The sequence below is a fragment of the Euprymna scolopes genome, chromosome 26, assembly GCF_053919585.1.
Source record: "Euprymna scolopes isolate OS-2025 chromosome 26, ASM5391958v1, whole genome shotgun sequence".
Taxonomy (NCBI): Eukaryota; Metazoa; Mollusca; class Cephalopoda; order Sepiida; family Sepiolidae; genus Euprymna; species Euprymna scolopes.
Genome location: NC_136507.1, coordinates 95816191 through 95830654, shown reverse-complemented (window position 1 = coordinate 95830654; position 14464 = coordinate 95816191). Strand labels below are relative to the sequence as shown.

Here is a 14464-nt window from a genome sequence, read left to right as displayed (position 1 = left end):
AACCCGTAGAATCTGAACTTTTCTTGTCTAACATACGGACTACTTACTGAAAAAAAGTCTCACTCCAGTAATCTATGCATAATCCATGCATAATCTATGGCATGAATCTAAATTAATCTGTGTAAAATTTCTTTAATTTGTACATTTCTTGCATATTTTTATATATATTCTTTAAAATCTTGTGATTCTAATTCTATCCTTTTTTATGTGGCCGCTATTCCATCTTATTGTTGCTAATTTTATTTTATTTTTTTCTTGGATGAATTATCAGAGCCTCATTACAAATCAGTCCATTTTTTTATCATTAATTCGTTTTTTTATTTCTTTGGGAGATCTTTCCACGGTGGAACAATTTCTCCATATCTTTTTCTATTTTATATGTTATTCTAACTTCTCGAGTTTTTTCAACCATTCTATTGAAGTACAAAACATGGGTCTCTATCCAATGCAAGAATTCGTCTTCAAATTCTTCTGTTTTATCTTTTGACTTATTTCAAAATGGAAATGTTGATGCTGAATCTGCGTTGAATTGAATTTCCTTTGATATATTTTATATCAAAGTCAAATGTCATTAACCTTATTGCTCGTCTTAGTATTCTCAATGCCATGACTTTGAGTAATTTTTTTCTTACATTGAAAATTACGGAAAATTATCGAGTAAAATTTTAATTAAAAATTAAAATCAGTCTCATTGTGTATTTCCGCTTCTCTTAATGATTTATCCCATGTGTTTTTCCTTTTAAGGAAGTAAAATGCTTTTGCACGAATGAAGACTTGGAAATTTCTACTATTATATAAAATGAACTCTGTGTGTGTATGTATGTGTGTGTGTGTGTGTGTGTATGTGTGTGTCTGTATATGAGTTCCTTTCCAATGTTTTTATAATTTCACACAAATGTACTTTATGTGCCTGGCAGTGTTCTTAGATAAGCTTTGTATCGGAATGTTTTCAATAAGCATCGATAATCGATAATCAAACAAATCCAATGAAAGAAGGAATAGGTGATTTTGACTAAAGTTAACGCCTTATACAGCCTAACATCATAAATGCATTTGAGAAGTTTTATTACTGCGGCATATAAAATCAATAGTAGATTCTTTGATATGACAGAGGCGCGTCCAAAATGAATATTTCTGTTTAGAACACAATTGAATCATGATACTTGACTTTTTCATTTTAACCTTTAATTCAATTATTTAATTCGCTGCACAAGTAGAAAGGCTCGGTATATAAAATCAAAAGTATGTTCTCTACAATGCAATGTAAACTACAATGTATTGTGGACTAAGTCATTGCAGGGAGGCATGTGAAGCTTTCTCCCAGTGCACTGTGGTGGATTCCTAACTAGAGCAGGCAATTAATCGATTTGATTGAAAAATGGACGATTTCACCGATTTCGATGACAATAATATACGGGAAGGTTGATCCTCATTCTATCCTGGGCAACGTCGAGTCTCCCTGCTAGTATACGCTAAAACTGATTTATATTTTTAATTAAAATACTACTCGAAAATTTTCCATAAATTTATTGTAGATATCTACTTTTGTCTGCTACCTCAGAATCAAAGAATTTTCCTGTTAATTTATTTGAACTGCCATATTTTGCCTGTGTATGTCTATCAACAAGCACAGAAATTTCTAATCCAAGATTATCTCCCTTGACTAATAACTTTCCAGTCTGAAATTATCACTTTCTAGTATATAAATCACTAGCAGACCCCCGGCATTGCCTGGTCATAAAATACGGTTAAATATGATATTTTGATTAATGCAGGTTTCTTATTTATCATTATATTATATTGAATCCAATATATAGTACTGCTAAGAGAAACATTTTCACACCCTTCATATATATCAATTAAGCAGACACCCCTTCCCAACCCAATCCTTAGCAGACGGAGTCAAAATGAGGCTGGCCGAGCGACCTAGATTTCTACACCCACGCAATGACCTTCAACTGTCGCCAACAAGAAAAACTCGGGAGAATCAAAGCAGTTCGACGAAGGCGGTGGACACGGAAACATGTGTGGGGGCATTCTGCTCGAAAAATGGAAACATCGCGGTTGATTCGCATGGTGAAAAAAAAAAAAAAAAGAAAAAGATCTCGTCGACTCGTATCGTGCCACAAAGGAACAATATATACCCACCTTGGCACTAATCGATTGGAATTCACGCCGTGCTGATAAGGAATAACATATATCCACCTTAGCATAAATGGATTGGAATTTACGAGAATCGATCCTTCAAACCAGCACCTCATAAAAGGGAAAGAAGCTTCGGGTGAATTGAACGTCGACTCAACAAAAGAAGTTAAGTAACTCTTTCTAAATTGTTTTTGCTCGATCAATTATGTGAACTGTTGAATGCCCCATGAAAAAAAGGAAAAAGAAAAAGAAAGAAAATGGGGAAAAGAAAAGCAACCCTCGAACTAAGGTTTTTTTCCTAAATGCTGAATTCCCCCCCTGTTGATCGGCCCATAAGTAACATATCATTGACTATAAAAAAAGAAAAAAAGGAAGAAGAAAAAAAAGGGGGAAAGAAAAGAAAATAAAAAAAATTAGAGGAAAGAGGGAAAAACTATCTCTATATCTTGAGACTTTCAGTGTGACCCCCCCCTCTCTGAGTATCACTCATATCTCGTTGATTCTCATCGAAGAGAACAAAAAGAACCTTCCTAAGACAATCGAAATATCACTCACCCCCTCTCCTTGTCCCAAATCATTGTCTGCATGTATATATTCTTTTATTCTTTCTTTTTTTTTTCATGTTATTTCAGTTATGATTTCAGTTGCATGTTCTGTTTTCGTAGTTACATTTTACCCGGTTCAATTTGTTTAAATAAATTGTTGATTTAATAACTCTCATACCCGTGTCGACTTGTGTCTCTTTTGTTTGCCTTACATTGCCGCCCGTGAATGCCTCGAGTATATTCCACGACGATTCTGGTCTGAACCTGGACACTGTACCATAGAGACCGCATAATTTGCAGTCGGTACCCGTCAAACTTTTCTTTTTCTTAAAACGCGTGCCCGGCCTTGGGATTTTCTCTGAGAACTCCAACCTTGGTACCGTACAGGGAGGTTCTCGTCAAGAAACAGGCTCGTGGTACCGTCACAGTACTGATTTAAAAAGTTAAAAAAAAAAAAATGATTTGTGTGCCACCACTGAGAATCAAAACCAAAACGTTTAGCTTATGATTCACTTTTTCCTTTGACATTAATGCCTGGGCTATGAAAACATGTTTACTGTAAGGCTAAAAATTAAAACAGGTATCATAGCTATTACGTTACGCATGCCGTTGTTCGATCTCCACCTGGCAAATTTCATTTTTTTTAATTTTCACACTTTTGCACCAGTTTTCCCCAGCTAAAACCAAATATAAAGTTTCACATGGGTTCGAATACTCTATATATGAAGTTTCATGTCTGTAGACCGAAAACTGACAGAGGAGTTTAGTAGCAAAATTTTTTAAACAAATATATATATACTCATACATAAATATATATAGAAAGAATTTTGTGTTTACTATAACCTTTTTGCACAAATATTACACAAGTATAAATCATTAGAATATCTGCCTGAATATAATTACACATAATAGTTAACTAAAGGTGATCATCCCATAAGAAAACCGAAAAAACTGATAGGGAATTAATTAAAATGAATGTTTAAAAGAATATCTAAATTAGCTAGATCTTTTGCAGATGAATGCAATTCCACGACCCATATATAACAAAGTTGTAGTTTCTTTTTAAATAAATAGGGAAAAGGATTGAATATCGATACACAAAAACCCCAAATGTTTAGAAGTATAGATTATAAATAGTTATCTATTTTTTATAATTCTATTTTAATTATTCTAAACTGAATGAAGCTTCATAGGCTGTATTGCTCTTCCATATTTGTACGCCATCAAATATTTATAAAATCCATAAACAAATCTTTTCTTCAATTAAATGGTTGAAATTCTATATGGTTCAGCTATATTTCTGAAAATGAATTTCCAAGATGGCGGCATATCATGCTTCCATCTTGGAAATATGTCGATTATACTAGAATATTTGCTAATAATGGGATGATTCCAATATTTTTCACAATTCTGCTGGAAGCAGCTAAAAGGTGATTCATTCGAGAAAATCACCTTTTTCTAATATTTCACAGCATACCTTTTATGAATCCAACAGAAATTTAATCGATCTTGAATATGTTTTTGTGCCACAAAAGTGACTTTCTTTTATATCTCTTTGATACCAATCCTTTTGTCAACAACCGCCGATGTACTGTGCGAACTGAAGCTTCCACTCAGCTACTGAACCACGCCTGCAGTAATTGTTGCTGATCAGACAAAGAAAGTCGCACTAGATGGCCATCATCCTGCACTCTGTTTGTTCAGTTATTTGTCATTTTTTCATTGTTTTATTTTATGTATATGGCATAACCACGTTGACACACCGGTTCTCGTTGGATCACCGAAGTTAAGCAATTTTGAGACTGATCAGTACCAGGTGAGTGACCAATTTAGGAATACCAGGCGCTGTATAAAGGAGGACGTTTACAACTCCTGGCAAGAGTTGCAAAAACCTAACATCGTCATCTCCCCAACCAGGGATATACATGCGACTGGGGATCGCTTGTGAATTTCATACTCCCATGAAACTTCTTCCTTTGGAGGAAGCCTGTTAAACCCATCTAGGGTTAGTGCTTCAGTTTCATTTTTATTTTTTTATTTTATATATATATTTTTTAAAACTTTATTTTTTTGTTAAAATTATGAGAAAGCAGTACTATTAATTAAAAACATCTTATTTATTGAGTAGTTATGGTTTCATTCACTTTCCATATCCAAAATTATCCGAAAAAGTGCTTGCAAAACTTTTGGTAAAAGCTGTATTACATTAGATATTTATAAAGCCCTATTTCGATAAACATATCTTGTTAGATATTGGCCGGACAACGAAGAAAGGTGTGCTGGTTCATGATTATTATGATTATTCAAACCAAAAAATTTGTCAGCTAAAATATGTTTTAGAATAATAAAAATATTTATTTAGAACTAGCAGGGAGACCCAACGTTGCCCAAGATTGAATGATGATCAACAAATATTTCACAGTCCTATATTTTTATTATCCTTGCAATCCGTGAAATCGCCTGGGAGGAAGCTTCACATGCCTCCATGCAGTAACTTAGTCCAAAATATGTTATTCTACATTGCACTCTAGAGAACCTACTGTTCTTTTGTAAAATTATTTTATATGAAGTTCTTTCCAGTTAACAAATTTACGTGTGGAGTTTGAACATACAGACCACGTCATAAAAAAAAAACTCGTAAATTTTCAAGTCTTATAAAATTCTTTGCAGTTAATGAAAAAAAATTAAAGAAATTTACGGACGTAGTTTGAACCTACAGACCACGTCATGCAAAAAAAAAAAATACAACAAAAACAAAAAAAAAACATGCTATCAACTTTCCCACAGTACAATTTTTATGGCGCATTGTTCTATTATTATTGTTAAGCGATGACAAGAAAAAAGTGGATTTACCGATGATAGATAAACTAAAATAACGGTTTCGATTATCGATTATCGGTAATTATCGGGGGTATTTTGAGACAAAACTTAACTAAGATCACTCCCAGCCTTATACACTAAAGTTCTGTAAATTTTAGAGAAAATCTCTTCAGCCATTTCGGAGTCTATAAGGAACGAACTCACACACACAGGTAAAGTTGCATTTATATAATTGTAGAGATAGAGAGAAATCTTAATTGACATAAATTTAGAAATGTTAACTTAAAAATGTTATCATAACAATTTAGTTGACAACTTAGAAATAATGACATGTAAAACTATCAGCTGATTATCTTAGTGACGTGTACTAATGACGTCATTTGGAAGGGGCGATGGTCTTTTTGAGATACGTTGAAATTAGTTAGTGTTCTGAGCTTGAAGGAGTTAGAGTTGAGGAGCCACCCGGTTTTGATGGCCAAAAGTACCTAGGAGAGCGAGGAGTCCAATGCCTATCAAAGTAGGAATCTAGGACCAGCATTGCAACTTTCCAAAAGGTGAAAAACACTTTGGAATAAAAACTTTCCGAAAATAAAACTCGAGATTCTGTCGTTCTTGGGGAAAATTTCCATTGCGGCTTTTTCGTCAAACAAGACCAAACTTGGGCCAGATATGTTCCCGATTGGCCAGATGTTGAAACCCCAAATAAATGTTATTTGTCCTTTGTTGTAAAAGTATTTATGTATAATATTGTTGTTCTGTTATTAACTGTATTTAAATGTACACACACACACACAAACACACACACACACACACACACACACACACACACAACGAATTTTAGGTAGATGGTTGAATCAAGACTTCAAGACAAGGTGTTGATGACAACAAAAAGTGTATTTCATTTTACGTTACAATTGTTTCAATGTCTAGTTCGACAATTTCAAGCATCATATCGTTTGAAATTTTTCAAAAACCAGCATTTCTTCAGACTTTATGAATAAACACACTTTAGACAATGTAGCATTTTTTGAATAGAAAGAAAAAAAGCCGGGGGGGGGGGAATCCCTAACGGGAAAGGCATGCGAGAAACATTTACCTTGGTTGTGGTTACGGAAAAGCCCATTTCATATTAATGCTCGATTATTAAACGTGATAATTTTGTAGCTTAATACTTAAGTCAACCATTTTTGGCTTAAAACCTATTGGTATATGAAAATTTACTGAATTACACGAACTCAGCATATTACATATAAGTCTATATATATATATATATATATATATATATATATATATATATATAGTCTTTGAAGTTTTTAACCTTTAAAACTATACAAAAAAATATTTTTTATCATTCGTTAGAAAACCATCCAGTCAGTAAGTTATTTAATCACCTGCAATCACTGCATCAACTCGCTCTCGAATTTACTATAGTACCAATAATTTATTTTTCAAGGGATCATCAGTTGTTTACCATGAAACACTGTTTCGGGGATTTAAAAACAAAACAGTATATTACATCATGGCTCCCCAGCAGTGTTGATCAAACACCACCACCCTTAATCTTAGGAAGAAGACATGTTACAAACATTTGATCCAATTTCCTATTCTTAATTGCAGTTACTAACCTTTTCATACTATAAAAATGAATTTCTTACCCGTGTGATTCATCAATTTCCACATTTAAATGGATATATTTTTTTAATTTATCAGTCTTGTATTTATAAGATTACGGATTAATCAATTTAACTACTTATCACCCCACTATGATTAGTATTTAGTATATTTACATTCTTATTTATTTAAAATTAGATATATAAAGGTTAAAAATATTTTTACATATATACACTTTTAAAAAAATTTTTTTATTATAATTTTATTATATGTAATTATAAATAAATTTTATACATTGCTAATATAGTTTTGGATTTCCTTTATTAATATAGTCTGGTTAATCTTAAACGATTCAAAAGCATCAGGATAACGAACAAATGCTTTATTTAACTGTTTAAATATTTTATTTTTATTCTCACCTTGTTTTATCATCCTTATTACTAAGTTAGAAACTGGTGGTATAAAATCTGTTAATTTTAAAGTAACGCGAGCTATTCTCAAAAACTCTGACATAATGGTTCCATAAAACATAAAAACAGGGCAGGTGCTATCTTTATGCGGCATACGTACTATTTTAAAGGGGAAAGCGTTTCTTTTATCAAATATTTTATAAAGAAAAATCCCATCCTCAATTTTTATATCTAAATCCAGAAATGTAGCCTGTTGTCCTCTATGTTCATAATTCAATTTTAATTCGTTTGGATATATAAGATGTTTATTTTTTTTCGAATTCATCATTATCGTTTATACATATAAGATCATCTATAAATCTCCTACACCCATGAAAGTTATATGTTTTAGATATATCAGTTTTTAATAGTGATGACATATATATATATATATATATATATATATATATATATATATATATATATATACTCGAGTCTATGTAAATAATACAAATTTGCCCAATATATATATATATATATATATATATATATATATATATATATATATATATACACTCGCGAAACACAACAATGTTTCCTCCAATTAAATGGATGAAATTTTATATTTCAGAAAATGAACAACTGGAGGAAAAATACATAGAAAGTTTCAAATGTTTCGATTTTCTTTGGAAAGAAAATCGTTATGAAAGCTTTGAGGAGTTTATGGCTACCGATCCAAGTTTGAAGGAAATCCATACAAAAGTGGAAAGATTTGTGAATATTGAAAAAGAAATATCCGAAATTCCAAGCATCATTTTGATTGGTTTCATTTCTGTCAATATCGATCCTTTGAAATATTCAATGCAATCGATGGTGATCAGTTTTAAAACTCTTCATGCTTCCATCTTACATGAGGATGCCAAGGTAAGAAACCAACCAGTTATATCTACCTTAAAGCCAGGTGAAAAAAACCCAATCAATTTGAAATCAGGTATTAAAAAAATATATATTTCAAAGGAAGCAAATATCGTTACAATAACAGTCTAATAAGATTTCAAATAGAATATTGGGTCAAACTGCAGATTAGTAGGCTGAATAGAATGCGATGAAAAATTGTGTGCAGGTGATAAAATCGTTTTGTGTGGATGTTTTTTTTGAAGATTATGACATGGTGAACATCTTGGAGTTAAAATTTCATACAAAATCTGAAGAAAAAACTTATACGGAAATTAAATTTTGTTCAATATAAATTAAAAAAAACAAGCAAGAATTATGTATATGCTTGAAGCAGGAGACAATTAAATACGACAAAAACTGAATGATGAATTTATGGAAGAAACTAAAAATTAAAATCGATCAATGAATTTTTGTCTTTTAAATGAAATCGATTGATAAATAATTTTTATGCAAAAAACGAAGACAAAAAAAAAACTTTCTTGCAGAAATAATCCACTTGGGACATTCTTTTCACACACACGCACATATTTAAAAAAAAAAAAAAAAAAAAAAAGAAAGAAAGTTAAAACTCTTAACATAAAATCAAGGCTAAAATTTATAAATAAATATGATAAATTCTATTAACTCCCATTACCGAAAAGTAAATATACCTCCAAAATATACAAATGATATTTTACAAAATATATTATTGCTCCTACTTCAAATATCCGTAATTCTATATACATAATTCTTGTTTCCTTTTTTATTTACATTGAACAAAATTTAGTTTCCTTATAAATCGGATCGTGTTCCTTTTTCGTTTTTTAAATGCATTTTAAGTAAACAATAGACGAATTTAAAATCCATGAAACAACGAAATATTTATTTACTTTTAATGAAGAAACAACATACAACTTTTTTTTTTATTAAGTCTTGTTTTTCTCTTATTATTAAATATTAAATAAGTTCAGTTTCAGAATAAATCACGTTTCTTTTTTTTTTCTTTTTCAATCCATTTTTTAAAAAATTTTTCTAAATCTTTTTGTAAAAAGCTTTCGTTCACTATTGAATCTGACTCTTCGAAGCATGACGTAATTTTTCAGTGACCAGGCCTGCTTTACGATGGCCGTGATAAAATACTGCAATCCTGCAGGTTTAATGATTAACTGCGGCCAATGCGGAGGTTTTCATGCAGATTAAGCAATCCTAAGGCATGCATTTGATAAGCTCTGTGAAGAATCCTAACTCGTTTAACAACAACATAGCAACAAAAGTACAACAGACAGCATTACAGATTTTAAAACCTTTATTATCTCCCTTTGAACTTTATTTCAAACTTTTATTGGTAATTGCGCATAAAGAGAGACCTTAACTTTCAAACACTCCGGTAGGTGGCGCTCCCGACTGTTCATTGAGGTATGGAAGCACAAATTGGATACAATACTTCCACTATTCTCCAAAATCGCTTACTTATATATCGGGCAAAATACTGAGATATTTTTATTATATTTTTTTTTCAAACATATTTCCATTTTGTTTTTTTTCAAATAAAGTTAGTTTTTTTTTGTTTTTTTTTTTTTTTTACCTAAAGGAATTTCTGTGGCGTCGCCGATTTAAAAAATAAATTTTTCGGCAATATCATCTACCGGATTCGTACTTATTATGTTGTTTGAATTCAATGTTTGTTGTTTTTTTTTTGTTTTGTTTTTTTTACATATGTGAAACATTCACATTTTCAAACTGTCAAACTATTTTCTATTGCACATTCACCTTTTTGAAACTGTGAAAACTGTAAAACATGTGACACATTCATTGCTTTTTTTTTCATGTTTCTGTAAATAAAAATATTCTTAAAATATCTCAATAGTTTGGCAAAATTTATAACATATTAATTTAAATAAACATAGTTATTTGATAAGATATGCGACAAAACAATAAAAGATTAATTGATAAAAAGTTTACGTATTTTTATATATTTTTATTATAAGGGGATGAAAAAATAAATATAAAATATTTTTGCAAATTGTACCTATTTTGTGCTTCCATAGCTACATTGACAGCCACGAGCGCCATCTGCCAGCGTGTTTATGTGCGATTACCCTTTTATTATCCTCACAATTGCTCAAGATTGAATATAAAAAACTGCAATTTAGCATTCGTAACAAAATGCAATGAAAAATTGTGTACACGTGAGAAAAATGATTTTGTTTCTTTTATTTAAATTATGGCATGCTAAACCTTTTGGTCTTAAAGTCTTTTTGGTACACTTAAGAGAACAGATTGTAACATTTTTTTTTAGTTTAATAAACTTAAAATCTAAAGAAAAAATAAATTTAAATTTTTAACTTTCTGACGAAAAATTTATTTCCCTTGATCCTCATAAGAAAATATACAGTTAATAGAAAAATGATTAAACATGATGTTTGCTGTATTATCAAGAAAGAAAGGATTGTAAAAAAATCTCCTTTAAGTTTATTGAAATGCAGATTTAACTTAAAATTAAAATAATGTGTGAATTGATAATTAAATACATTTTTAACAAATATGAAATTACACGGCAAAATATACACTATTTTAATTACACGTGTGAAAATGCAAAATAATTCTTTTGGAAAATAAAATACAGTCACTTTTGGACGACTTTTATGAATTCCTCGACAATTTCTTGGAAAAATGAAACAGAAAAGGACCATTTCTAGATTATATTTCTCATGAGTTTGTATGTTTGCATTTTTACAAAGAAAGAACTACTTGAAGTCCCAAAGTAACTAAAAACAATATGGTTGTGTTCAAGTCTAAAGTAAATAAGTTCTTGATGAGCCGTTCCATATAAGTTATTGAATTTACCAAATTTTCATTACTAATGATTACTATATTGACCAATTTCTACTATACACTCTTTAACCCTTATCCTTGAGTGGCCTCTGGGTCTTGATAATGTGGTGATGCCTTTGTAAAAAAAAAAAAATAAAAATAAAAATAAGGTGAGGAAAACTTCAGGCTTAACAATCACGTTGACGACTTCTCAATGCAACAACGCTTCTTATTTTACTAAACATTTCAGATATATATTAGTCTGTCTATCTGTCTGTTTCATTTTTTTTTCGGGCTAATCTGGCTGAAATTTTGCATGGGCTTTTGTTATAAGGTGCAGCGAACTAAGTATTATGGTATTTGTTTGATACATAGTTTGGGATGAATAATGATTAATATTTAATGCAAAAATTAGCCCAATTTTAACCATATCAAACCATCAATTTGACATAAAGCACTCATTCTTAGTTACTGAGCTATAACTTTTCCCCGTGAAAATAGGGTAAAATGTCTTGTATATATATATATATATATATATATATATATATATATATATATATATATATATATATATATATATATATTAGTGTTGGGACGATTAATTAAAAATCAGAAAATTGGAATCCTTATTAGAATTGGAAAAGTTTGTGCCTACTTTCCAATGCCAAAACGATTCTTTAATTATCTTTTTTTTATTTGATTTTGTTTTAAAAAAAAAAATCTTCGACTGTTGGTAGTAATAATAATATAAATATTTATTATTTTAAAACCCCAGTAAAGCATAAATTTATAGATCATCCCCTCGAATAAGTGTGTTTTTACGTTTGAGAAAATACATGCACATTTAACGTATGTTTTTACTGTAATCGGGGGAAAAATAACCAGTTTATGGTTAAATATTTAAATATATCTGTAAAGAATCAGAATCAGTAATTGTGTCAGAATCGGAAATTTTATACAGAATCGAGAACAATAGTAGAATCGTACAATCACTAATCTATCTATATATCTATAAAAGTGAAAATGTCTGTGTGTATGTCTGTGCATATTTCCCTACTAAATATATACATATATACTAGCAGCTCAGCCCGGCTTTGCTCAGGCTCTATGTACTGTTCATAACTTGCCCTATGTGTGAATTTATGTAAAACTTTATGTAAAATTTCAAATGTTTAGACCAGAAATTGGCTGAGTAAATTGGTAGAGATTGCAGAGGTAACTTTTTTTAAAATTTGACCCCAATTTTGACCCCTTAACATTTATTGTTTTGGTTTCAAATCAAAATGAAGTTTTACCCATGTCCAAGTTACCTACGTCTAAAATTTCAAGTGTTTAGACCCAAAATTGGCGGAGGAGTTTGATAGAATCTGCAAAGACCAACTCTTTCAACTTTGACCTTTTGGCAGCCAAATTCTCGCTCCAAAACTGATTAAAATGTTTACCGCATGTTTGAATAGCCGTTATGTAAAATTTCAAATGTTTTGGCTGAGTAGTTTGCTAGACACCGTCAAGGTCAAATTTTTTTTAACTTTGACCCCTTGAGAGCCCAAACTGATTAAAAAGCTTGCCCTATCTCTGAATACCTTTATGTAAAATTTCAAATATTTAGACCAGAAATTGGCTGAGTAATTTGGTAGAGACCGCAGAGGTCAATTTTTTTTTTAGACTTTCACCCCAATTTTGACCCCTTAACATTCATTGTTTTGGTCTCAAATAAAATTAAAAAGTTTGACTCATGTCCAAGTAACCTACATCTAAAATTTCAAGTGTTTAGACTCAAAATTGGCTGAGGAGTTTGGTAAAGTTTTCAAAGGTTAAATCGTTGGACTTTGACCTCTTGACAGCCAAATTACTGGCCGGAAAACCGATTAAAAAGATTTTCCCAAATCTCAATACGCCTTACGTCAAATTTCGAGTTTGTAGACCGAAAATTGACATTGTACTTTGGTAGGGAAATGTACACACACAGACACACACGGAGACAATTTCACTTTTATAGATGTAATATATATAAATATACTAGGCATTGGGTGCCCAGCGTTGTCCGGGTATTTGAAGGTGTATGCTGAACAAAAACAAAACAAACAGAAAAACGGTCAATTTTTTTAAATTTGACCCCTATTATGACCCCTTAAATTTTATTGATTTGAGCTCAAAATCGAGTTTATTAAGTTAGATCCATGTCCAAGGAACCTATATCTAAAATTTCAAGTGTTTAGACTCAAATTGTCCGGAGGAGTTTGGTAGAGTTCTCCAAAAAGTCAAATCGTTGAACTTTGACCCCTTAAACAGCCAAATTTCCTGGCTGAAACCCAATCACATAGATTTTTCCAAATCTTAGTACCCTGTAATATCAAATTTCGAGTCTGTAGACTGAAAATTAACAGAGTTATTGTGAAGAAAAATATACACAGACACACAGACACGTTCACCTTTATAGATATACTAGCATGGGTCCCGGCGTTGCCCGGGTTTTGGAGGTGTATATTGAGCAAAAAAGAAAAAAAAGAAAAAAAGAGCGGTCAATTTTTTTAACTTTGATCCCTTAATCGCCAAATTTCTGCCGAAACCAATCACATAGATTTCTCAAAGGTCCAATCGTTGAACTTTGACCCCTTAATCGCAAAATTCAGGCCGAAAACCGATCACATAGATTTTCCCAAATCTCAGTACCCTGTATATCAATTTCGAGTCTGTAGACTTAAAATTGATAGAGTTATTGGCATAGGAAATGTTACACACACAGACAGATACTCAGACAGATACACAGACACGTTCACTTTTATAGATATACTAGCAGGGTCCCGGAATTGCCTGGGTGTGAGGTGTATGCTGAGCAAAAAAAAACAAAAAAACAGTCAATGTTTTTAACTTTGACCCCTATTATGACCCCTTAACATTTATTGTTTTAGGCCTCTAATCAAGTTATTAAGTTAGATCCATGTCCAAGGAACCATATCTAAAATTTCAAGTGTTTAGACCCAAAATTGTCGGAGGAGTTTGGTAGAGTTTCTCAAAAGGTCAAATCGTTGAACTTTGACCCCTTAACAGCCAAAATTTCTGACCGAGACCTGATCACATAGATTTTCCCAAATCTCAGTACCGGTATATCAAATTTGATGTCTGTAGACTAAAATTGACAGAGTTATTGTGTAGGGAAATGTACACACACAGACACACAGATACACAGACAGACAGACAGAC

The 14464-nt window shown here is 31.3% G+C and overlaps 1 protein-coding gene across 1 annotated transcript in view; it reads left to right on the top strand.

Moving 5' to 3' along the window:
- LOC145247846 (uncharacterized) overlaps positions 1 to 9552 on the top strand; it is an 89049-nt gene extending 79497 nt beyond the window's left edge. Inside the window, exons 21-22 of the mRNA XM_080109469.1 lie at positions 8142 to 8434; positions 9499 to 9552. Coding sequence (XP_079965595.1) covers positions 8142 to 8434; positions 9499 to 9552 — 347 coding nt within the window. The remainder of the gene's footprint in view (positions 1 to 8141; positions 8435 to 9498) is intronic.
- The last annotated feature ends 4912 nt before the right edge of the window (positions 9553 to 14464 follow it).